This window comes from Larus michahellis, chromosome 17 (genome assembly GCF_964199755.1).
Source record: "Larus michahellis chromosome 17, bLarMic1.1, whole genome shotgun sequence".
Taxonomy (NCBI): domain Eukaryota; kingdom Metazoa; phylum Chordata; class Aves; order Charadriiformes; family Laridae; genus Larus; species Larus michahellis.
This window is the reverse complement of record NC_133912.1, coordinates 6600946-6627513: the sequence shown is the minus strand read 5'-3', so window position 1 is coordinate 6627513 and position 26568 is coordinate 6600946. Positions and strand designations below refer to the sequence as shown.

General features: G+C 41.8%; 2 protein-coding genes across 6 annotated transcripts in view; both read right to left on the bottom strand.

The window, feature by feature from the left end:
• SIK2 (salt inducible kinase 2) overlaps positions 1-6208 on the bottom strand; it is a 57096-nt gene extending 50888 nt beyond the window's left edge. For both annotated transcript variants that reach the window (XM_074561298.1, XM_074561300.1), the window contains exon 1: positions 5972-6208. In XM_074561298.1, the coding sequence (XP_074417399.1) occupies positions 5972-6121 (150 nt within the window). In that variant the 5' untranslated portion in view covers positions 6122-6208. The remainder of the gene's footprint in view (positions 1-5971) is intronic.
• A 3755-nt stretch (positions 6209-9963) lies between these two features.
• On the bottom strand, positions 9964-21439 carry LAYN (layilin). Of its 4 annotated transcripts, none has more exons than XM_074561217.1 (8): positions 21238-21439; positions 19682-19705; positions 18247-18535; positions 16492-16649; positions 16084-16122; positions 15623-15706; positions 14790-14889; positions 9964-14083 (listed from the first exon to the last, which is right to left on the bottom strand). In XM_074561217.1, exons 1-8 carry the CDS (start codon positions 21437-21439, stop codon positions 13726-13728), a joined length of 1254 nt encoding a protein of 417 aa, XP_074417318.1. In that variant the 3' UTR covers positions 9964-13725. The 4 variants fall into 4 exon arrangements, with proteins under 4 accessions (XP_074417318.1, XP_074417321.1, XP_074417320.1 ...); XM_074561220.1 differs by lacking the exon at positions 21238-21439 and adding an exon at positions 20962-21144; XM_074561219.1 differs by lacking the exon at positions 19682-19705 and having other exon boundaries at positions 21238-21350.
• Between the last annotated feature and the right edge of the window lie 5129 nt (positions 21440-26568).

The window sequence follows — 26568 nt, the reverse complement described above, 5'->3', positions numbered from 1 at the left end:
CTACATCCATAACCTGTTCAACAAAAGACAAACGAGACTGCTTTAGCTAGATCATTCAGTTGACAGCTATCACTGATATATTCATAAAAGTGTGTGTTGTGTAACCACATAAGTTCTGTCTTTCAGACATCTGAAATAATTCTAAGCACAGCTCTCTACTAATTATCTTGTTTGAGATGCAAACTAATGAAGAACAAGCTATATTTCCAGTTTAAATAGGTTTTTAGTTTAGGAAACCTACCACATTACATCAACCCATACTTTGTCTTACAATGTGGAGTTATTTGGTAATATTAAGTGTTAGTTTTGAACACAGAGAGTAAAAGCACGTGCCTACTTGAAGGAAAAAATTTTGCTATTTGCAATGCTTGTACAACTCTCAATGTGTATATTATATATGTGCACACAGTGGCAGGCTTCTATAGGAAAAGCAGCATAGTAGCAGCTGGCACCACTGCTTCTACAGTCAAATGCAGATTAGATATCTCAGTCTATTCTGAGTCTTCAGTTTTCATGCATCTTGACAGGGTCATAGAAGATTTAGAGAAAAACGTCTTGGGAATCCTTAAAATCCAGCAACTTCTTCGTAACAGAGTGAGAAGGAACAGGGCATTCAAATAGCAATAGCTCACTTTTGTCCATAATCTCAGCTGTGTCATGATGACAGGAAAAAGGGAAGTAATTCTTAGAGGTGGAGAAGCTGCTTCAAGATGAAGAACAGTTTCCTATCTGGAAAGTGTGTTTTGTTCCTGAATGTACAGCTTGTTAACAACTACTAGCATCTTACGGAGACGCCGCAATATCATTTTAATCTTTTGAAGACAGTGCAGAGAGACTGACTGCACACAGAAATGAATTCTCATTTCTCTAGTATGGACAATCATTGCCATAGCACAAGCAAACTAACTCTAATGTGGCACATGCCAAATTAAGTACAATTACACAAGTTTTATGAATCTAGTTTTGGCTTTTTTTTTTAAATACTTATCACTTATAAAAGACAACAAACCACAAAATCCCAACTGAAAAACAATATATAGCATTAGAACACAATTCAAATGACAGAAAAAAAGAGGGAGTCCTGTTCGTTCCCTTATCTTCCTTCCCCACCACCAGTTTTTGCTGCTTAAAGACTTATATTCCAAAATATCTTTGAAACTGTCACAATTTCTTTTAATTTAAAAAATTTTAGGCACAGCACACATTTCCTTCCCACTTTCACTAAAGGCCTAGAGAACTGGAGTTTGCTCAATCCTCATCTGACATCTGGGAATTGAAACTGTCAAGCAGTGAAGGTGAAATGCTTGTCTAAAAAGAGGAAAGTTCTTCTATCCTTCAGCTACTCCAGCTTTCAGTTTTCATTGTTTTTATGTTATGCATTTAATTCTCTGACCTAGTCTTTCAAAAAAAGACCAAATAAACCAAACCACAACACAACATGCCCCCCAAAACATGGCCTAACAAGTTAACACACACATAAAAAAAAAGAGGTTTGTTTGTGTCAGTGCAAGTGTTAAGGTTTCATGCAGATTACAGAAATTCAGATTTGAGTTGTTAAACCAATACATCCTAAAAATAGATAAACTGCATTAAAATTAACAAACACAACTTCCTGCAATCTAGAGCAACTCTAATTTACAACAGCAAAGGGTTTGGATATCACAGATTTATAAAAGCATTAACGCCCCTTAGGGTAGCACATTATGCTCAACTTAATCTACCTGTGACCTCCCACTCTGTCTCCAGATATGTGCTCCTCCTCTCCCCCCTGCAACAGATCTAGAGAACCCACAGCTGCAAACAGTTAAATTGGCACCTTGTGTTTGGTGTTTTTTTGGCAATAGTGTAATTTTCTCACTAAATTACTCCACTAATCCAAACTGTGTGCTATTATGCAAAGGAGCTGCTGTCTCCACTTCTATCATTCACTTTTACATGTACCTAAGCACACTCGATCAAGCACCTACATCTAAACTAGTATCACATCTTGTACCAGGAGCTGGTAATTTTCAGAGAAAAGTGCAAAGCAGCTGTAACATACCAGACAGATAAAAGGATAACTGTGAACCATAAGGACATACTAGTCAGAAGGGTTTCATTTTCACCTGAGGAGCAATGGCTAGTATTCTTCTACAGATGACTAATCCTCAGGGAATATTAGTTACATAATTTGGGGGGCAGGTGGGGAACATGACTGTCGCACACATAGCCTGTTCACAAAGACTTTTCTTCATCCTTAAAGTGCATTGCTTTTTTCCAAGTAGTACCTTCATCTATACCGAGAGCTTTTCATTACTGTTCATTATTTCACACATCATCATATTTCACTAGAAGCAAATATCCATCTTCTTGAACTTTATGGTTCCAATTACTTTTGTTCTCTTTTCTTAGTCTCGTCTTCTTCTGAGGAAAAATTCTGCTTATTTGTGCATGCCTCATTAACAAAAGTTACCCTGAGATCACAGGATTTCTTGGCAATGGGATAAATTAGCATGGCAGGAAAGCACATGTCATTAGCTTAAATGACAACAAACACACAAACAACAAGCAAAGCAAAGGTCGCATTCAACCATGTAGCCCCCTCTGGGGCACCCTGTGTGGACTGTCATTAAAGAGTCATGCACTACCTCTATTACTACAAATATGTATCAATCCTACCATTTTTCTTAACTTTCACACTTAGAATGGTTTGAGTTCGAAGGGACTTTAAAGATCATCTAGTTCCAACTCCCCTGCCATGGGCAGGGACATCTTCCCCTAGACCAGGTTGCTCAAAGCACGGTCCAGCATGGTCCTGAACACCTCCAGGGATGGGGCATCCACAACTTCTCTGGGCAACCTGGGCCAGTGTCTCACCACCCTGACAGGAAAGGATTTCTAATCTAAATCTCCCCTCTTTCAGTTTAAAACCATTCCCCCTCATCCTATCACTCTGATCCCTGCTCCAGAGTCCCTCCCCAGCTTTTCTGGAGCCCCTTTAGGGACTGGAAGGTCTCCCCAGAGCTGCCTCTTCTCCAGGCTGAACAACCCCAACTCTCTCAGCCTGTCCTCATCGGAGAGGTGCTCCAGCCCTCTGAGCATCTTCATGGCCCTCCTCTGGACTCGCTCCAAATTTCTCTGTTTGACTGTTTAGTCATGCAATTTTAGTGTTGCATTAATATAGGATTCAAGTTATGATTTCTGAGTTTGTTCACAGACACCATATACTGTCTTATGTGTATCTTCTGCTTCAGGCCTGGTTTCATTTTATTTCCACCTATACTTTGCTAACAGTTTATGGCAACTATATTTGCTATTCTCATTTCAAGTTACAATTTTATAGTCCAATATGTAGGTTTTCCATAAAAAGGTCGGATTTTGTACATAATCTAAGTGCTAACCTTTCAAGGTAGTAAGATTCCATCCTTTTTTATTTGCCAGTTATTGCCTAGTCAGGGTTATGTAAAAAATAGGCAAATATTTTTATAGGTCAAAGTCACATAAAATACAGTTTCAAAGTACCAATGCTAAAAAAGCCCAACAACAAACACATCCCAAATTTAAACAGTTCAAATAGGAAGATTCATGAGAAACTCAGACAAGAAAATCATCCTTTTTAAAAAGGTTTTCTGAGCAATACTCAACAGCAACACAGCACAGACATTCCTGCAGTACAGACCTGATGGTACACAGGTGCAGCCTTTCCAGAACCTAATAAGCTGAATATTCTTCCACTGGAAGTTTAATGAAGGCACAGATGAATGTGAGAAATTAGCAACTCAATAAATTTAAGCAACAGTTTAGAACAAGCTTGAAATATGAACAGCCTTCCGTCTAGAAACATTAATAAGCAGGACTTCCACTTTATATGCATAGCAAACTTAACACTAAATCAAGTGAGGTAATCCAAACTTGAAATACTTATTCAAAGTAGTATTTGACTGGAATTAATTTCACCTGAGACCACTAGAAGTGACCTCAATAGAGTTCCTCTTCCTCAAAGACCATGTAAATACTTCCAGCAACTAACTCAGCAGTTACGTTCCAGAGAAACATTCTTGCATCTCTTACTGCAGAAAGTCAAGGTAGCTGTACTGAAAAATGAAAGACCTTGATACAACTCTCCAACACAGGCAAATCTGCTGTGAAAATCACACAGAAGATAAAACAGCTTCAGACTGGACACAAGGCTCCTCAGAAAAGGAAAGCTGCTTAAAAAAAAAAAAATCAAGACTGTATTAGAATGCACTCAGATTCAGCAATTTTTAGGACACAGATAGAAAAATCATACCAGACTTGGGAACTGTTAAGCTCTTAAGTTTTCTGCAGCCTTTGTTATTTTGAACAATACTAAACAAATATAGTTTCTAAAACAACACATAAAAATAAAGATGAAAGTTTTCATTCCCATCACAAAGTCCGCCAAAGAAATGAGAACCAAGAAGTAAATGACAACTTACTATCTTCAAGGGAAGTGTTTAGAAGTTTGGCATATGGCATCAAACTTGGAAACAGAACACTAACATTACAAGGTCTTTGCTTGGCTCTTCAGTAATAGCAAGGAAGGATTTACAAGTAATTATGTTTATTATGAAACTTGAGAAATTTCTTTTCATACTTGGGATGTAAAGTTCATCTACCACTGCACGACCAGAACAACATTAGCATTACAGGTTTCTTTTCCTTAACTGTGGTCCAAACTAAGAGCATTTTTCATTCCTATAAGGAATGATTTTACCACACAAGACCACAGTAACTGAATAATCGCAGGTCTTTTCAGTTTTTTTACCTTGTACTACAGACAATATTTTATTTACTTTTGTCTGGTACGGAGCAGCACAATAGGCTCTTCTTCAGTAAACAATGAAAGCAACCATAACAGAGCCTTGCAAAAACCTTACCTCTAGGTGTAGCAACTAAAACTACCTAAGAAAACATAAAAGGAAGCTGATCTTTCAAAGTCATTACTCTCATTAGATACCTGTTTTTAAAAAGTTAACACAACTACATTTTATCCACACAGACTTACAATTGGTTTTGGTTTAGGTAAAGCATAAGATGTTAGCAATCTACAGGCTAGTAATCACTGGGTGACATACGTGGGGAACAGGGGGTGGTTAAACAAAGGGACTAAAAAAGGTTGAATTTGGTTAACCAGCAGGATGATATATTGAAGAATTCAGGACACAGAAGTTCCTTTGCTAAAACAGATTACCGAGGTGGAAGAACTGCTCATCTACAAGTATTGGCCAGCTCAGGAAACCATAAAATATTCAGGACACGAAAGCAGGCACAGCACAAGATTTGAGCCTTCCCAATTAACAGAAAGTTATCGCTATCTGACGGCTACGCTCACGAGCTGAACCGACAGCCACCCGCCCCCTACGCCCTCCCAGCCCGAGCATCCTCACCGTGACTGCAACGCGCCAGCCATGGCCCGGGGCACCCCGCGACAGCCGGACCCGGAGGCGTGAGCACGGCCCTTGTCAGGAAGGTGGAAGCAAGAAAACCACAAGAACGGCGGCCAGGGCTCCCGCTCCACAGCCTGCCCGCAGCCGAACACCTCAAGTAAATAAGATATCCCCCGCCCACCCTATAGGAGGAGGCTCCAGTGCTAGAAGGGACAAAAGGAACTAAGCAGCCTGCAAGGGCGCTGCTGCCCACCCCCGCCGAGCCACCCCGGCCACCCCCCAGGAACTCCCAGCTCCCCAGAAGAACCCCGCCGAGCCCCGAGGCCGCCCGCCGCTCCACAGCCTGGAGCGGAGCCCCGTAACCCCAGCGCCAGCCGCCCCGCCGCAGGAAGCCCTGCCGGCCAGCTCCCCTCAAAGCCTACAGCAGCACCCCGCAGCCCTGCGCGCACCTCCAGACCCCGAGGGCTCCAGAGGCCTCCGCCCAGCCAGGCTCAGCGGCCGCGGGAGGGGCCCGGCGGCGCGGCCGGGCTAAGCCGGGGCAGGGGGCGAACCGCGGCCCCCTTCGCCTCGCCGCGCCTCACCTCGCTGCGCGTGATGCGGTGCCGCGCCAGCTTGACCACGGCGAAGTTGCCTTTGCCCAGCGTGCCCTCGATGTCGTAGAAGCCGACGCGGACGGGCCCGAGCCCGCGGGGCAGCAGCGGGGGGGGCCGCCGGGGCTCGGCCATTACCATGCTGGGCGCGGGGGGCGGCGGCAACAGCGGCTCCGACGGCGGCTCAGCTCGGTCTGCGGCGCCTTGGAGCCGCGCCGCCCCGCCCCTCCGCCCTCCGCCACCAACCGCGCGTCACAGCGCGCGTCAGCGGGGGCGGGGCCTCGCCATGGCAACGGCAGCAACGACGGCCACCGCGGCGGGGCGGCCGCCCGGCCTGCCCGCCCCTCTCCACTCCCCGGGGGGCCCCGCGGCACGGCCGGGCCGCCCGGCGCCGCTCCGGGCCCCTCCACCGTGCTGCAGGCATGTGTCATCCCCCCCAGCTCCGCCTCTGCGGCGCGGCCGGGGCAGAGCTCCCGCTCCCGGCTTTGTCGGCCCTCGCACCTGCGCGCGCAGGGAGGTGGCCGGTGCCCCACACCTGCCAGTGCTTAAGAGGAACAATTGGACAATGCTCTTAATAACATGCTTTAACTTTTAGCCCTGAAGTGGTGAGGCAGTTGGGCTAGACGATTGTTGTAGGTCCCATCCAACTGTTCTGTTCTGTTCTATTCATTTATTTATTTCCTACACACCTAGAAAGACAGATTTGGAAGCTTTGTTAGGCCCTTTGGCATAAAATGGTTAGAAGCCCTGCAGAGTTTACAATGTAAGTGCGAAAAAAGTGAAGGCCTTTTATGCTAAATTTCCAGTACTAAGTCCACCTAGTCTACTTTATGTTTGCACTTACATGTTACCTTGCTTTCATTCTAAAAATTCCATGCTTATTTCAACTCTGCAGCAATCCTTCCTCTCCCAGTTCATGCCTGCCCCTCTCTGATCGCTGCCTCTCCCCTGGCTCCTCTCACACTGGGAGACTGGTACCTTCTGACAGCTGGAGACCAGGAATCACCCCTGGAGGTTTGCTCAGTTCCACTGACTAAACAAGGCAGGTCCAAAACCTGATGGTACAAGAACACACGTGTCTGTCAAATCAGATGCACGTTCAGCAACAGTCACAGACCTTTTATGAACACAGAGTGCAGTGGATGCAAATACAGTTCAAAACAGAGCATGGCCACAAAAAATGAGTGGAAGAATGCAAGAAATAAACTTCTGTCTCTTGCTTCCCCTTTGAATACAACTTACACGTAAAGCTGCCTCATACTTGTGGAAAGCTGGTTAAATTTGTTACCTGTCAAACAGCAATGACTGTTCTGCAAAGGGAACTGAAGACCTCCATGAAAAGTTAATGCTTGTCCTTCACTGCACTTGACAGTTCATGAGATTCCTCTAAGGAATGACATTTTGAGATGATGCTGCTGCCTTAGACTGCTATGGATAATAACCGTGCTGTTACTGTTCTATTTATCCCCTTAAGAAGTTCTGGCAATGACTAACTGATGACTTGAGTTAGTCAGACAACCACCCTTTTAAATGATTGATAGGTGCATGAGCAAGCTTACCATAATCCTACTTGAAAAGGGTGTCATCCTGAGCTGCTACTTGGGAAATTTTGCTCCTGTTTTGCCCTGTAGGATCCTTCATTTTTTTCCAGAAATCTGAAACACTGACCAAACAATAATTCTAGCATGATGCAAGCTTGGCTTGTTAAAAGTAACTTTTTTTACATTGTGCAAAATATTGCCCAATATTCATTCTCAATCACTTTATTACAAATAAAAATTTTAGGAATAAAATTTGCTTCCTGCCCGCTTTTATCCATGTAAAATCTCACCAGACTGGTGCAAAATCAAATGTTAAGTCAGATGTAGCGTTTGCAATAGAAAACTTCTGCAGAAACTTTGTGTTGCAAATCACAATGCCATTTTGGGCCTGAAAGTCCAGGTTACAAAAACATATCTTAATAATGCTGCTGGAAGAACTACAGTCACAAAACCATTCTTTGCACAGCAGCCTTTAACGGCCATTGATGGCTTTTGCTTTGATTCAAGGAAAGTGATTCAAGTGCTTCTCACAAACGCTGGTACAAATGAGCTCTTCCAGCCTATTTTTCAACCGTCGGCTGAATGACACAAACTGTAGAGCACATGTGCCCTCTTGTGGTCAATGTTCCTGTACATAATACTACAGCTGTGATACTCTACTAAACGGAGATGTCAAAGAAAGAGATTATATAAACACCTCGCCTTCTAATAACTTCCAGAGATGCTAAGCACATGCAGCTGACTTTGCCTGAGTTCAATAAGCCAGCAGCTGAAAAGACCAGGGCACACATACACTTGCCAAAATACGGCTTTATGTGTTTACACACCTAAGCTCCAATGTCTAGCTTGAGCTTTTCCCTCTCATTTCCTGTTTTTCAATGCCTAAAAGATGCTTAGTGCCTGCCAAAAAAAAGAGGAGAGACCAGGGATATAAAAGTGGACACACCATTGCTTGATAAAAGAAGACTAATTACTGCATTAGAAACCTCAGACATTGCAAGTGCCCAGCAATGACTACTCTCCTATACCAGCATTTTGCTTTTCAGGAGAAATGGTTGCTAACTGGGTGTCATTTTCAAAACAGGTAGAAGATTTTTTTTTTTGGAAGGGCTTACTTCTTTCAGGGCTTCATCTTGCACCACTGTCTGCTGGAGGAACAGCGTGAGATGGGCAGAGATTCTGTGATACTCCAGATATGCAGGACAGAGCCATCTTGTCCATCAACCTCACCTATGGCATTCAGGAAGTGAGAGAAGCAACTGACTGAAATATTTCCATGTTCGCAAGAGACAGCAATAGCGCAGAGATCCAGAAATGTCTTCCTGCATATTTACATTGGCAGAGCACACTCATGGCCACGTCGTGCACTCATTTCTGTTATTGTTTCAGTCCCACATAAAACACCTTCTGCCAAAACCTTTGGCACGCCCTTGTTTCCTGGTGGCTTATACAAATTGGCTTGCTTCCTTTTCCTATTTATTTATTTCCATGCAATGGAGAAGAGCAAAGTTTTAGGGAACCTGGTCAAGAGCTAAATTCATTGCAAATGCTTCATAGATAGGCTTGTTTAGCAGCAAAATGTTGCTCTCCTGGAGCCAGAAATACTCACCTGCAGAGCAACAGATGAGTAATACTTGTGTTCCTGCTTGGCACGCTTTATTTGCTTGGTCATTTTCCCTCCATTACCTGGTTTCAGATTGAAGAAGAAAAAAACAAAACCAAAAACCAGATGGATCCAAAACCTGGAGTTTAGCAAATCCCTAGAGTTTCCTAGTGTAAAGACAGACAAAGCAGATATAATTTTTTATTATTTTAACAATGTAGTCTGAAGAGTTCTGGTTTCAGTAAGAATTTCAGTGTCAAGATTGCCTCAACCTGTACCTTTCTTTTAGGTCTGCATTACATCTTGTATGCCTTCAGACAAAACTCGTCCAGCAGAAGACTGGCACTTCACTACCACATCACATTTCTGTCCATCACAGTGTGCACAAGGTATTCTAAACAGAGGAAATACTCTTAATGAAAACATTCACGCAGGGAAAGGAGATGAACAGAAATCTTTCCTTGCCACAATACTGGAGGCTATTAAATAGGGGCATTGGGCTGAGAAATGACTAGGAGTTATGTGTCAATCTTCAAGATTACTTAAGACCACCAAGTAAACCTGAACTAACTATTTAAGAAGTCTAGATAGGGCTTTAAAGCTTAAAAATTTCCCACGTCCATTTAAATTGTAATATTGAGGACTAACTTCAGTGACCAGTAGTTCTTGCCTTATTGCAGTTAGCACTCCTGTGTTCAGAAGTCCTGTGCTTGCGATCTATGGACAAAAGCTTTGTTGAAAAGTTGATATAATTGCAACCAATACAGAAAGGCAAAACTTGGGTGTGTTGTGGGTTTGGTTTGTTTGGGTTTTTTTATAACTAGACAGATAGATAAACAGGCATTTACTATTTTTATTTGGTTTGTGAAAAGGTTGAACATGATCCAACAGAATAAGTAAAAAAGATTACTTGCTACACACAGGGCCAGTTACCAGAACTGATCAACCAAACCGTAACAAATAAGTGTTTATACATAATGACTTTGTCTAGACATGCTTTAAAATGGCCGCACAGATCTGCTGGACAATAAAATTAAAATTTTGCCAATTACAAGGCCTCATTATTGTAGTCTCAAAACTCACTTCAGAGTCACTCATTTTTAGATTCCAAGCATCCCTGGAAGCCTGTAAAATACTGTTATTTCTGTTTTTCACATGGGACTGAGACACCCGGTAGTTAAGAACAGACTGAGAATACAGAACTGAATCCAAATGGCCCCACATACATGATAACGTCCTAAATGCTTTCTTTTCTTCAGTGCAGATGTCTGGCTTCCCAACATTCAGTGTACTTGGTTCTCTGTGTGGCACTCCCACTTCTTTCTCAGTCCAATGGGATACAATCAAATAAAAATCCTGTTTTAAGGAACAGCTCCATAGCTGTAATAATTGAAAACACAGTAAGTGCAGACAAAGCAAATTGTGATGGTTTTCTCAAAGCTGAACATATTTGCCTTGAGAATATATAAACCAATGTATGAAACAGCTGAGATATCTGTCCTGTCTGATGTGTTAAATCTTAATGGCCTAACTTTGCAGTGTTTTCCACACATAAACTGCTACGAACACGCAAAGATCCCAAGCAAGAAGCTGTACAGCTCTGAAGCCAAACTTCTAAGCATATTCGTGACTTCAGTATTAACAACTGGACTGAATTCACATAAGAATCTCAGACTAGCTCTGTACTGACAAAAATCTAGAGGCCACACCGTTGCTATCAGTACTTCACAGCCATTGACTTCATGCAGAACTTGTGCTTCAGATTCCACATGTCCATTTAGCCAATGTGTTCAGGTAAGGACAAACATCTTTAAAAAGCAGAAAGTGCAAAACAATGCTGTGTTGCCCGTCTATAGCCTGAAGCAGCTGGGGAAGCACAGGAATAGATTGTGCCTGTTCATTTCAGTGGGGGAGAATCTTACGTTTGTAAATGTGTTTTCAGTTTTGCAGATTTCAGCGCTAACATCAAACATTTTACAGACAGTAGTCCTTTATGCAACCAGATCATGTGCTTATTTGATAAATCCGAATTCCCCTCCTATTCCTTTCCAAAAGCCTTGATAATTGCAAGTACTTCCAACTTCCTGCAAAGTAACTTTTACAATGGAATTCAGCTAAAACAAACCCATATCCAGCAGCACATGGGATTCTGCCCTGACCATATTCAAGTCAATATGAATGTCAGTTTTCAAACTCCCGTTACACTTAGCTGCACTGGCAAATTCAACAGTGCAGAGATCTTGCCACAGGAGTTAGCTCCAAGCTCCTATGAAGGTCGTTGAGTCCTTATAACGAGACAACCATTGATCTGATAATTTCTCATGAACAAGATGCATATCAGAAAGCCCTAGCAAAAAACAAGTTATACATGGCATAGGAAATTACAAGCTTATATAGGAGATGCTGGAATGTCCTCTCTATAATGCATAGAAGATGAAAACTTGTCCATGTGATGAGTTCAAAATCAAAGACAACTAGTTACTTAAGAATCCATGCTAATGGGCAAATTTGTACCTTCCTGATTCCAAGTAAAGTTGTGTGGTCCTCAACTTGCTGTGGATAACTATAGATATCTCTTCACCAAACCACAGTTAAGCAAGCACAGTTTAAAGACACAACTTTTCATTTAGTTGCCTTTCTGCATTCTCAGTGATAAATGACATTACCCTCCCAAGCACAAAAGACAGTGCTGTGAAGAAAGATGCATGGGACCACTGTCTCTCTTTTCCAAAATACGTTCCTTATTCTTGTGATACAAGTCATCTCCTGAAGTGTGCTTCAAAAGCCCTTAAAGCATACCAATGACCAAGTTAAATTCAGTTTATTTTTTAATAGGTCATCACAGCTGTTTTTAACTTCCTACACCAGAAATCTCATATTTATGTACAGCTGGCAAAAATAACTATATACATCCTGCTAGCCTGCTCTGGCTATCCTCAGGTTGGAGTTTTATCCTCTCTGAAGTTGCTTCTGCAGACATTTGGACAGGTCCTTCATACCACTTCCACAGCAAATGCATACTCTTGATTTCTCCTAGCTCCTTAACAACTTTTTTAAATGTGCTGCAAATAACAGAGAAACAGAGATGATGATGTGAAAAAACCCTTAGGGTGAAGGATCATCTCTTGTCATTTTCCCTTAGAAGTCAAGCAGTGAACTACAGACCATGAGTTCTTTCTGAGGTAAAAGCTGTTGCTTCATATTCTTGCTTGTTCCACATATCTAACAGGAAAATTCTCATTTAACCTGAATTTTTATTTAATTGCATAGCAGTTACTATGCCCTGATGCCATTCATTTCTATTCCTCCAAAGGTGCAGAAGAATGGGAGGTACTAATATTGGCTTAGTCGATAGTCAAAAAGGCGCCTTAAAAATCTGTGGTAAAATAAGATATAATTCCCTCACACTGTCAGAGAGGAAATCCCATGAACTATCTGCAGTACCTCACCTTAATACTTACTTAACCTACATACCGGAATATGTGAAGTCCCTGGTAAATAGGCAACAAGTAATTTATTACAACTGATTATCATGATTCTTTAGTGTACCTGTCAAAACGCTGTTTTTAATCCAACTCTTTATGTTCACCTACCTTTCCATAAACTCCATCTCTATGAAGATTAACATCAGGATGTCAGTCTTCATGGAATTCAGTACACATCACAGGCCCAAGGATGAAAGAGATCTAGAATGAAACTGCAACTGGCTACTCTTTCTACAAGAAAGGAACTGGTACTCCATTTGTCATTTAGGCCAAATTAGCACATCTCTGGACAGCTAACCAGGCTGTTTTAATTCCTGAGACCAATCAGAATGCTTTGCGGTACTCCATTCCCTTCCTTTAGCATTGCAGAGAAGACGAAGACCCTTGTTCCTTGCTTTGCAATTCCTTTTGCCAGAAGTTAAGTGAGGGAACCCAGTTAGCCTTATGACACCAAAGTACTTGCTGGGATCTTTTAAAAACCAACCTAATGGCGTAAGTACCACACAGTTATGCGTTGTGACTCACATACGCTGCCTTGGCAGTAAGAACTAGGAGGGAGGGAAAGAAGCAGAAACCACACTACTCTCCTAGTGAAGTGTCTGTCAGTGTCATAGGCAGATGGTGAGGGAGGCCAACACAGCTGGGATACAGGCTGACACAGAAATAACCACCAACCTACAACTGTGGCAGCTTTCTTGGGAACACCTATGAGAAACCAAGTGTCACCAGTGACTGACTTTTGACTTTTTAGCACCTTTGAAGAGGAGTAGGTGAGTTAAATAGGGATTTTGAACTGTCCTTTAGTTTCAAAGATGTATCTTTGGAGTACAAAAAAGAATCAGGACTATTAACAAACCATTCCTGTGGCAAAAGGAGGCTCGATGCAAACCAAAATATGTACATTGTTTTCAAATTGGTCTTTATGGTATTGATAAAGATCAAATGGATCTTTAAAAACCCATATTCTTTCAAAAGAGAGAAGAATATAGGGATAATGCAAGACCAGGATAAACTTCACATATACTATTATTAAAACAAGTACATAGGGAGGGCAGGTTAACTTGCATTGATATACACTTTGTCATCCATATTCCAGGGTTTTTTTTGTCCATTTCCTTAATATCCATAAATCTCATTCTCCACCCAGGCTGACTCCTTGCTCCTCCCCACACGATCTCCACACAGCTCATAGATATCATTGGTCACAAAGCCACTTTCAGTACTGGCCAATGTCACAAAGCCACTTGTTGATGTATTCACTGGTGCATCATCATAATCCCTGGAGAGGCTGTCAAGCACCTTATCTGCCTGTGTACGGAAGGAAGAATTCTTAGTGTCAGGCCTGGTTCCAGCCAGATCTGCTTCTGATTGCTTCTTGATTACTTTATAAATATCCAGATCTGGACTGTTCCTCCTGTGGTTAGACAGCCATGCATCTTCCTCCTTTGGGCTTGCATCTATTTGCTCCTGTCTCCTTAGGGATGGAGGAAAGAGCACAAGTCATAATATGCTTTTTTACAGAGGCAAATACAAAACAGTACCACAACTCTCTTACAGTAATTTAATCATAACCCTGAAGAAAAGCTGACACTCAAAGGCTGGACTCAGGATGACATTTGTTATTACTTGCCGTTCCAGGTGTGTGACAGCAGGCTGCACACCTGGAGTAGTCCCATGGCAGGGCTGCTGAGGTACCCTTGCACTCTGCTGCTAGCTGAGAGGCTGAGGCAGCAAAACTCGCCACTGACACTCCCAAAACCACAGCCAGCATCCCCACCAGAGGTACTGTGCACACAGGGAAATGTTGGTAAATGTTATTTGTGCCAAATGTATATCCTTTTATTTCTCTTACGTTTTTCCCTTTTGAAGGGGGTCTTCTGATAATTCAGATCTTTTCTTTAATAAGAAAACTTGAGTGCTAACACTTCAAAATCATCATCTTGTTTTACACTATCCCCTAACTACTATATGTCTGTGAACATAATAAAATGGCATAATGTGATTTACTTAAAATTTACTTTGCAAGTAATTCAGCCTGGAGGATCCATGCCACTTTTTAAACATTTATTTGGCTGAAAGCAGTCCTCTGCGGAGCATTGTACAGGGTCCCAAAGCTAGCTGTAAATGATTGCCAGGACAAGATATCACAGGTTCACTTGTTACACAAGAATGCCACTTACCTCTTCACGAAAAGCCAAAAACAGAAGATGGCTGCAACGACCATCAGAAGCAGCACAGGAATGCTGGGAATAAGGATGTAGGCAAGACTCTGCACAGGTTCTAGGGGTAAAAATTATATTCCAGCTTTTACTCACTGCCAGCTGCATTTGACATGCAGAGAACTTAACAAAAAAAACCCAACAGTGGCAAAAGGCAGCATCATCACATCTCAATGGGCTTCTAGTCTTGTTCATAATCTAGCAGTATCTACTTCTCAAAGGCAGCAAGTCTAACAGAGCCTGATCATCTAGTTAAGCAGGTTAAAGTAAAAATCAGCTCAAATCTTCAAGATGAGGAACCAACAAGCCTCACTGTCTAACCACAAGAAAGCAACGGTAGTGTAAGTTAATGAGATATGCTGTCTTTTAACAGCTTAGGAATCCCCATCCAAAAGACTTAGAAACCAAAATGTCTTTTATGATTTGTAGGGGGGAAATCAGTGTGGTAAGAAGAAATAGCAAGTTTTTGGTAGTTAATAATACTTACTAACTAAACGTTAACAATGGAGACATTCAAAAATGATCAATAAATTAAAAGTACCTTTTTCAGACCCAAAATACTTTGCATTGCTTTAGATTTAGAACATTTTGGTAGCCAAAGCAATGAATTTAGATTTGTACTGGAAAAGATGAGGGAAGGTGGTTGGTTTTTTTCAGATGCAGTTGTCTAAATTCAGTCTTCTACATTTAGAGTCAAACACTTCAAACTGAAATGCTGACTGTTTGCAGCCACATGTGAGAAATGTGTGCCTGCACAGTTAGAGAACCGGCCAGCTGTTGAACACACAACATACCTTTGGCCTCTACAACTGTTACATTAGCATCTTTCTTATGATGTTCTCCGGGGAGTACTGGGTTCAAGGGCTCTGTTGCAACATCTGGAAAGAAGCAGCTTAATTAATATTGCAGATGTTATTTGAAAGAGTTTAAGAATCATAAAAAGTGAGAGTGAGAGGAGATTGAAGAGACTGCCAGCTGCAAAGATGCGTAAGGTGTACTGGTACTCTTTTGCTTAAATTTCTGCAGAATGACCAGCAGCCCCAGATACTGCATCAACAACAGCCAGACTGTGTTCCTGCAGAACGGATTACAAAATAGCACAAGGAAAGTACAAACAAAAAAAAAAAGAAGGGAAGCTTCTTGCGCAGTAAGTTTTCAGTCTGTAAGTGTTCTTGACAATGAATGTAACAGAAAGTATTTCTACTGAAATTAACATACAACTAAAAAAGGCCCCAAACAAATATCTGTAACTTACCTCTTTGAGAATTCTCTACTGGAGCATTTGTTGGTTTCTCTAGAAGAAAAAAAGATATGCGCAATTTCTTCATAGGCTTGAGAAGGGAGACCAAGTGTACTGAATATAGTCTAATAACATAAGCACCCTTCTTTAGTGTTCTCCCTCCCTCACACACCATTTGAGATCTCAAATACTTTATAAAAATCCTCTGAGAATTCATATAAGCCACAAGGCAAGTAGCTACAGATATTAGATACTGCCATTGTTTTCCCCAGGACTCGCATAAATTTAATGTTATCCGTCTCCCACCCGATCCTTCCAGTGAAGATAAGAAGGGGTTTCCCTGTCTGCTACTGCAATCTCCTCATACCTCCTCCTGAGGACTGAGAGCACGTTGTTTTTTAAAACAACAGAATGACTCATTACCAAGAGAATATTTGCAAATGAAGTTATTTTTCATGTTGCATCTGTCGTCATTCCATTGAAACATGTAAGGACCTCCAACACCTGGTGGGGCAGATGGCTGGTGGTACATCACAACACAGATTTCACTCCCACAGGATGGCTCATCTACATACCAGTTCCTAAGAAAAGATTTGACGTTACTTTCTACAGTACTGCAGAAGCTCAGATGGGAATACAGCACACAGGGCATCACAGAGCGCAGAATCAAAGAGGATTACAGCTCAGCACACCCGACCCCACTCTCACCCCCAACTTTCACTGTGTAAAAGTAGGAACAATAACAATACAATTATTTACAGTGTATCTTCTCCTTTTGGAATTCTTAATTTTCAGAGAAAACTCAGCAAGCAAGGTGTTCAACAAATAGGGAGTGAAGGGCCGAGTACCTCACTGCTTGAAACTCCTGTGTGAGGCTGAGTAAAAGCTCAGGAGAACTTTGACTTTTTCTACATAATTTTAGACCTGTGCAAAACCATCTAGCAAAATTATTTTTGCTCTCCAGCCTCAGTACCCAATGCCTGCAAAATTTTGACACCTATTTAATAAGAAAATGAAAAAGCTAAAGCAAGATCTGTTTTTCTCTTTTTTTGGTAATAATCAACTTCACCACTGAAGAATTGTGTAGGCCTTTCCAAATGGCACACATGAAGTTGACTTCACTATTTAGCACTCTATAATACAATCATTACTGAAGAGGCATTTTATGCATCTTGGAGAACACTTCTAAGACTATGTCCTGATTTTGAAAAATGTTCAATACCCACTGATTTTGGAACAAGCAATGTTCTGCACGCCAAGCACTTTCTGAAAGCCAATCCATACAATATAAAGAATTACAGATATACCAAGGTATTCAACATGGGAAAAACCCCACACATGTTAAAGCAGTAATTTTCCAATCATTGCAATGCTGTATGCCTCCCTCACTTCCTTCCTCTCCTAGTCCCCGTCGTGTGTGTGTGTGTGTGTGTGCGTCACCGCAGATCAGGACTGAAATCAAATCACAACTTAGCAGAACTTCTGAGGATAAACACATTTTGGTTCTATGCTGAACAGAAATGTGAAAGTAGTGAAAACAACTCTAGCAAACTTGTATTGTTTGTAAATGTTGTTGCCTTTGTATTATAGTTACAGCAAATGCTGTGGTTCCTCTTGCCTCAAGACAAGGAGGCAGAAATCTAATAAGTGTTGTGAAAATTTTGATTTTTCATGCCTACAATAAATACTGCAGGTCTCTAATTTTACTGTCTCACAGGAAAAAAAATGCTATTTCCTCAGCAAGTAGAAGGAGAAGAGCCCATTGCTCAGGACACCAGGGACAAAACTTCAGGGGATCTGAAGTGCAGGAACCTTCAGGTCAAAGCACATATTTTGTACATGCCTAATCGGAAATTTTTAAGACCAGATTGCTTGTTTCTTCACCTCCTTTTAGCAATCAAAAATTATCAATCTATCCCAAGCTAAACATTCTAGCTGTGTTACACAGAGCAACAGAGAGAGAGCAAAGTCTCTAGAGGGTAATTTTTCTACCGCTTACATCTGGATGGGATGAATTGCTCTCTGGAGGAACTACCACTCTTCAGTGACTGCAGAAGGAAGACAGATGACAGCTGGGACAACACTGCTTGATTCTTTTGAAAGAATCCTTTCTGATTTCTAAAGGCAGGTGACAGTCCCAGACCATGCTGCTTCCTAGTCTCACTCACAGGTACCTACCGAAACTTGGATGAGCTGCCATCTGACCAGGAGTAGAGGTTCTGACACTCTGTACTATTGTCTGCCTCCTCCTTTTTCCTCCTAAGCCCAATCCAAAAATCTCCATCAGAAGCTAAGAGACTCTCAATAAGTTTTTCAATCAGTCTTTGCTCTGCTTCTGTTTCAATACTGACAAGATGTCCGCCATCAGCTCTGCAGGCAAGGTATGCTTCTTCATAGCTGATCCTGCGTGAAGCATCATGAAAATAAACTATTTTGTAGCATGGTCGCTGTGTTCCACCCCGGCAAACTGCAGAAATGGGAAGAAACTTGTTACAGAAACTATGCCTGTTAGTACCAAAAGTGAGTGCTAATACTTCCATTCGGTTGAGTTTTGCACTGTACAATAGTTTATATGGAAAATACAACACGGGTAAAAAGCCTCTTGTATTACTGGGCTGGCAAATGGCATCTCCAAACTTTTCTTACTGCACTTAAGAGATAAGGTTGATCTGCATAGCACGGTTCTTTCATGTCCTGCACTGCTCAGGTCCCTCATGAATTTTCTGCAATTTGAAGACTCTAGTAGTTCATTACAAAGAAGCAATGCTGTGCCACAGAGCAAGATGACATGCAATCTTTTTAAAAGAGAGGTCCTTTACAAGGGTTCAAGGAGGTGTTTTTGGTTTTTTTTAAGGAATTCAAATGTATAAAACTAGAGAATCCCTTACACAATCAGAGATAACCATCATTTATCTTCTGGGGTATATGTAAGTTTCATGGAGTATATACTGCAGTGTATCACGACGTGTTCACATAGTCCAATTGTAAGCATTGCTCTGCACTGTAATGTTACTGACTGCCCAGGAAGTAAACAATGTCTGTTTTCAGACTACCATAAACCAAGGACTTTCGCATGCATGAAGCGGCATAGCTTATTTTGATTACAAGGAAAGTAAAGATCAAAGTGAAAAGATGCATAATCAAAAATTATGCACTTGTATGTTTCTCAGCAGAAGAGTCCCAATATTTAGACTGAGGAAACAGTTTTGTTTTACTCAGTAAATATTTCTTTCCAAACACAGGGCAGACACAATCTGCTAATACACATCTTTTTACAGAAGAAAAACATTTAGCAACATTTGCAATGCACACAGAACAAATGTGATGTGAGGACAGGTCATTATAAACCCCTCTATGGGATATATGCTGGCTTTTCTTTATCCTTATATGTTTCTGCATGGCCACTCTAAGAGTGAGGATTTAAACGCCTGTCATACTGGGATTTTTGAACAGGTAAGTACGCAGAATCAGAGTCTGCTAACATTTTACACAGAAATGAAAACCGGCCGTACTGCAAAGGCAGTATTCAAAAATGCATCTCTAGACACAACCCCTGTTTCTCTTGGTAACTTAACACTCATGCAGGCTTGGTGAAAAAGGCAAAAATCCTTACCTCTTCTGAGGGATATGTCCACTGCTATTGTGAAAGATGTAAGAGAAACACAGACAACACATTGTTATTAAAAAACTGCAGCCACTGTCTAGAAATAAACTGCACTTGGGTTCTTTTCTGATACAAAACCACATACTTTTTTTTTCCCCATTATCTGTCAGAAAATCTCTGTGTTATCAGCCGAACTTGGCATTGCTTTCAGCTAAGGAAAAATGTATTGCAATTCATTACTGTCTAGACTTCACTACTAGTTAGGTTCCCAAATATAGTTTGGGTAACAGATGATAATTGGATATGTAGCATTAATCAATGCTGAAAGGGTTCCTCCTGTTTTCCCTTTATCTCCTCATTGTCTACATGTGATCTGCCTCAAAGTCTGCTGACTTCAGTAAGCCTCAGTAATGCAAGACTAGGGGTGAGTCCATTACACTGAGAAGTAACAGAAATACATCTCCAACCCCACAGCTGGCAGCTGAGTGCTCCAGCTTACTCCCACAAAAAGCCCTATTGCAGAAAGCAGCGTGGCAGAATTAAAAACGTATTTATAGGTATAATAAGACTATTATTTGCCTTATGTTAGAATAACACGAACACTTCATGGGTGACAGTGTTCAGGCTTTCTGCTGAATTCACTAACCTATGAAGTCAGGCAGAAACTTATCCCAGACTGGCTATTCTGTGCCCTAAAACCAGGCTAGACTACCTAGTTTGGGTAGTACATCCAAAAATACTGCTGGACCAGCCTTCAGCTGCTATATATCTGTTCCTATGAAAGGCATCTAAATAGGCGACATTCCTTTGCACAAAACCAGGAGGACAGACTGATAATCAAGAGAGTGTGTAGAGGAAGAATAAGACAACTGGAAACTCAGCCAGGCTGGTAATTACCACTGACAAAAGCGGTTCTGTTAGCCAGGCCAGCATTTAAAATTCCTAGAACCGAGGCAGAAACGCAGCAGAGAAAGCAGAAGGGTTTCTCATGGACGAGTTGAACGAACCCGGGCTACCGGCGCGCCGCCCTGGCGACCAGGGACGCAGGGGTGCTCCCACCCAAGGCGGAGGATGCCCCCCAGGGCAGGGCTCGCTCCCACCGCGGAGGCAGACGGGAAAAATCCCAGCACAAGGCAGCTGGGGCTCACGCATCCTCGCCTACGTCGCAACGAGCCAAACCCCCCACCGCAGGCGGGGAGCGGCCGGCGGAGCTGCGGGCCAGGGGACGAGCCCGGACCGCGCTGCGAGCCCTGCGGCGCCGGAGGGACCGCCACCCCGCACCGCCTTACCGCTGAGCCGCCGTGCCCCCGCCGCCCAGCCCAGCGCGGCTGCGCACAGGGCCAGGGCCGCGGCCGCCAGCATCCTCCCTGGCTCCCTCGGCCTGCCCTGGGCGCCCGGCGCGCTGCACCGCCCGGCCCCATGCGAGTGGCCCCTCGGCCCGGCTGCCGGCCGCAGGGGAGGAGAGGGGAGGGAGAGGGGAGGAGCCGTCGCCTCCTCCCTCCCCGAGCTCCGGGCCAGCCCCTGGGCGGCAAGACCCCCAGCCAACGCCCGGGGGCGGGACCCACCTCTCTTGCTGCGCATCTCTGCGCCGGAGGCGTCTGCCTCGCCCTGCTGCCCCGTTCTCCGCTGTCCCCTCTGCCACGCTTCGGACACCGCCCCCGGCTCCGGCCTTATAACTTCCCTGTCCCACACATAAACGACAAGGCGTGAGTGCAGGAGACATCTCCAGCCACCGCAATGTAGGAGTGACGGAAACCACACCTGCATCCCCTGAAACGCCCTTGAAACCACAGGCCGACCCTCCCTATACTGATGTGCAGCTGCCTCTAAGAAGCTGCTTCAAGACTGAAACCAGAACACAGGAACTTTGCCTCAAACTTTATTACATGCTGAGCCTGCTTCCTGGCGTCGAGGAAGCTGGTGTGCACCTGTTTCCGGAATCACTAGCTCTCCAGCGAAGATTTTAGCGGCTCAGCCTCTAAAAGCATTTTGCAGGTTGCAGAAAGGGGCAGAGCACCAAAATAAATTAATACAGGAGCTTTAAGAGTTTCTGCACAGTTTCTGCACAGACACATCCTAGCTGGGGTCAGTGTTTTAAAATAGGAGATTAATGATTTTATGAAAGACTTGAACCCTAGACCAACTCTTGGGAGTTCAGTTGGAGAACCTATTTCTGAGATCAGTATCTTGAACAGAAGAAGATCCTTTAAAATATCATGAAGACATTCCACGAGAAATCAGGAATTCCAGGGGTAGATGTTGGAGCTGAACTAAGGCTACGGCTTTGCAGCATGTGTCATGTCTCTGAAATGCACACATCAGTGGTATCCTAGAACCGAACTTTTACATTTCTCAAATCCTTGGTGATCAAGGTTTGGATTTAGTAAATAACCAGGCACTTGAGCAACTTTACAGACATGAACAATTTAACTGATTTCATGAACCTGAATGTGGACTAATATTTCAGTGAGACAGTTTTGCATTTAATTTCATGTATTTTAGAAGACTAAACAACTCAAACGTGAGGTATGTCCATGAAAGTCACATATGCATGTAACTATTTCCAAACGGCTAGGTAGTATAACTGGAAACGCCTCAGATACAGGGAAGAAGATAGCTCCGAACCGGCTAGCCTAAGTTATAAGACAGAGGTCAAGCCTTTATCAAGCCAGTCTTCATTTTCTTGAAGTTCCGCTAGTACATTCATTCTTTGTAGAACTTTTGACAAAGGAAATCCCATTTGGGATTTTCTTGTTTTGCAGACCAAAGTAACCAAAATAATTACAGCGTCTCTAGAAATTAAACAAAAACTCACCTTCTTTACAGCTGTAGGTATTCTTGTAACACAGCTTAACCCCCCTGCTAATCATTTTAGCAGACCATCCTTTTTTCAGTGTGTTTGATTCTAAACCCATTGGAAAGCACTTCTGTAATGGCTCTGAAGGAAAAACAAAGATTGAATATACCCATGGCAAGTAGCAGCAGCATTATCAACACGCTTTCTTGAATTACTGGTGAATAAATATTCTGCCACTTGTGTTTTACAGCCTTTCCCATACCAAAAGCACAACCGAGAAATACACTGTCACACAACAGCAGCAAAGTGATTACCAAAGATTTTGCTAACTTCAACAGGAAAATGGCAGTAGCTGACAGAAGCCTTTGTTGATCTATTTTTAACAAAGGTCAGCTCCAAGCATTCAGACACTATGTATAACACGTGATAACAAAACTTTGTGTCTTTATTGTGCAACTAGCGGCAGACTCTTCTGTTTGACGTGTTTTCCATTTTTGTAAAGAAATTTCCTAACACAGGTGATGCAGTTCCTCTACAATTATGATTTTGGTAAAATTAGCACAGATGAAATACAGATATTCAATTTAACAGCCCCTTCAGATCATAGAAGTATGCCATTTGAAAGCTGTTTAGTAAGTTCAGAAGATTTCAAATCCTGCAAGTCAAAAATCCCAGGATCACAGATGTGCACAGCATACAAGTCTACAACTGCCTGCGCACATATTTTGGCTCCCAAATATTTTAGTATTAATATTTCAAAAGCCAACTTTGATGATAAAGATTTATGTCAATGTTAGCCAGACAAAACTGGTACTTTAATTGAGGTAGAGGGGTGCACATGTCTGAGAGAGCACATGAGAGGACCAGAATAGAAAATGTGTTTTCCTGAAGCAAATTGTATCAATAGATGATATCTGGCACGAACCTGAAATAAATATATAGTCTATCTTCTTGATGAAAGATGTAACCACATGTCTTTCCAGTTCTAGAATTCCTAGCATACCAAATGCTTCATTGACACTTTTACATTTTATTGCCCTTTTTCTTTCATGCTGACAACTTCAAAAAACCCACAAACGAAACAAGCATTTTCACTTCCTGCACACTGAGAAGGCAGTCAACTGAGCCCTCCATTTTGTCTCACAGTACATTGGTGTAAGATGCCAAGAAAGAACAGAATTCAGACTGATTTTGAGCCTCGATAAGCAGCTATTGGCATATGTTGTTCACTGCTGTAGTTCCAAGACAATAGGAAAGCAAGAGGACAATAAAAAACTTTGTGTTTTCAAGATCAACAACAGCACATTAGGAGGTAACAATTTATTACGTAAATAAATTACATAATTTAAAATGTTTCTGAATTAAGGATTTCTTTTAACTTTAGCAAAACAAAGAAATTTATGGATAGTCTGACAAATTGCTGCAAGCCTATCCACAGCCTTTGTCACATTCATGCCATGTCTCAGTAGGAGCAACTAGATATGTAGTCAAATGAGGAATGTACATGGCTTGAAATCCAAAGCAACATGGTTCTGATAGCAGGATATTTTTTCTGGGGCAGAGAAATACTTTATTCTCTCTATCAGACAATGTAGCTAAACTATTTAAGGGCCTTTACTGCTTCTTGATCCATCAGGTCAGCTTCAGATACCTTCTGCCTGCTGGAAATAACAGAACTACATCAGAAAAAGCAAATTGCTGATGGGGCAGCTGCAGCTAGTCTACATGAAACATCAGCTTGTTACAGGCACACTAATGTCCTGAAAATGATGTGGGGTTTGATTTTTTGGCCAGTTCTACAGAGAAGAGTCAGTGTGAAATAGCTGCCAGGATGCAGACTTAGCCCAGTCTATGTCATCATGTCAGGTACTTATATGTGTATCTAAATGCAGAGATGCCTTGTAAATGCCTAGCTACGTGTAGAAAGGAAAAAATCACAGAACACTAGTTCAGAGAATCCGCATGAAAGGATGCTTATACAAGTATCAGAATTTATGGGAAAGTTCACTGAGAAAAACTTCAAAGGCAACATACAACCTAACAGAAAAATCACATTTCATCAGGTGAAGTACTGCACAGAATTCATATTCCAAACTCCTCAGTTCTACACTCAGGCACAGAGCAATTGGATTAAACCCTTTCAACATGCACATATTGCATTCATATAATTATATTGCTAAAGGTACATAGTTTATTGGCAGATTTTTTTGAAAGCTATTCCAATATAATTCCCAATAGGGATTTAATTATGTATCAGTATAGAATTGCTTTATACTAGCTTGATGCCTTTCTCTAAGGAATTGTTTTTTTCTTTTTATCAGTGCACACAACTCTACATTGATAGATCTGTATCAATTTGTGGATGTAAAGCAATACAAATTCATTACAAACCCCTCAAGCTGCTAGTTAAACAAAGCTAAAACCCCCAAAGCACTGAACTAGTTAAGCCATTTCCCCTGAATATTGGTAAGGAAGAAATCATTATTTCTATTTTTAAACACTTGGAAAGTGAAGGCCTATGAAAATACATACACAAATCATGAGTTTGCTGAAATCAGGAAAAAGATAAGCAACAAAAAAAAAGAGGACCTACTGAAGAAAAAAAGAATCGGGAAGAGAGCATATTCTGTCCATGGAAAATATTTTGACAAATGTAGCTCTTCTCAAAATATGAAATATTTCCTCAGGCATTCATCTGACTTGCCACTGGAAACAGGAATCATCTTGGTCATTACGGACTATAAATATTTTGTGAGACATTAGTAAAATTGGTATGCGCATCTTTCCTAGTAAAGAGTGCTAACAAACTGTTACAAAAAGACAATCATTCTAATTAAATACAGCAGTAATCAATACCCTGTGCTCTGTGTGAGTTTGCTTCAGTAAATACAGTGATGCATATTTTTTCAATTAAAATGTTTAAAAGAAAAAATGTAATAGTTTAATAAACTGGACTACAGTTTTCTTCACAGGCCATAAGCTGCTACATAAAGCATGAATCTTAATTCTCCCCATGCAATTATCATTTTGGGTAAAGAGCTCCAGCAGTTGTCCTTGGCACAGCTTCAAGACAGCTTAAGCTTTTCTCCTGTAAGTATCTGATGATGGAAGGAAGGATTCTGTAGGTTGTTCCTACTCCTGCAGCTGCTCACCTCAGCAGACGTTACACCTTCAGCCTTTTCCCTTGTTCCAGATACTTCTATTTTTCTTTTATAGCTACCTTCAGAGGAAATGGCCATACTAGAAATTAATTCCACCTGATGCCCAGTATTTTACTGAGATATTTGCTTTCATAATGAATTGTTGTCAGTCACTTCACAGCTTTCATATCCGTATGTTAAATTGGAAGGAAGATGTAAGCTGCAGATTCATTGCTCAGTCTTTAAGTTGTGGATATTCAATGACACCAACTTGCTTAAACTCGTGCCAGTGTGAGGAAAATGGCCTCACTTAAATAATTTAAATGGCATTCATTAAAAGGAAGAAATTGCTGAATCAAGGGCTGTGAGGTACCTTGTCAGCATTTTTAGGAATAAAGAACAAGTTCACAGTAAGTGTAGCTATTCTCTTTAACTCTTCACACTGTAGCTTAGCCCACGGCCCAAACACACCTTTAGGACTGCCCACTTAGCTCCCATCTGACTGACACAAGTATGTTTGGGGAAGGAGATTAAAATTTTGGGATAGACAGGGCAGAGCTGAAGTACTTTAAGGGCAAAAGCAACTGCCTCAACTTCACAGTACAGAGCAGGAAGTGTCAGCAGTAAATGTGAAAAGAATCAGCTACCCACTAGTTATAATATAAATAATAATCCTGTCTATCCTGAATTGAGAAATGACTTAAATATACAAGGCCAGTTAAATAAACTGCCTTTTAATCTCAAAAAAAGAGATAATCCCTCTGGCAAAGACAGCGTAAAGGGAAAGCAAGTGCAACACTGCATGTAGCCAAAACATGGTGGTGTAGTTTCGGCGGGGCAGTTTTCCAGTTCTTCTCAATCCCAGACTAACAGTGACAGTGGATGACCTTAAACGTGTATTTCTGCTTGCATAGTCCCTACCTGATAGCTGCAGGGATCCTGTTTATTTTAACAGATAC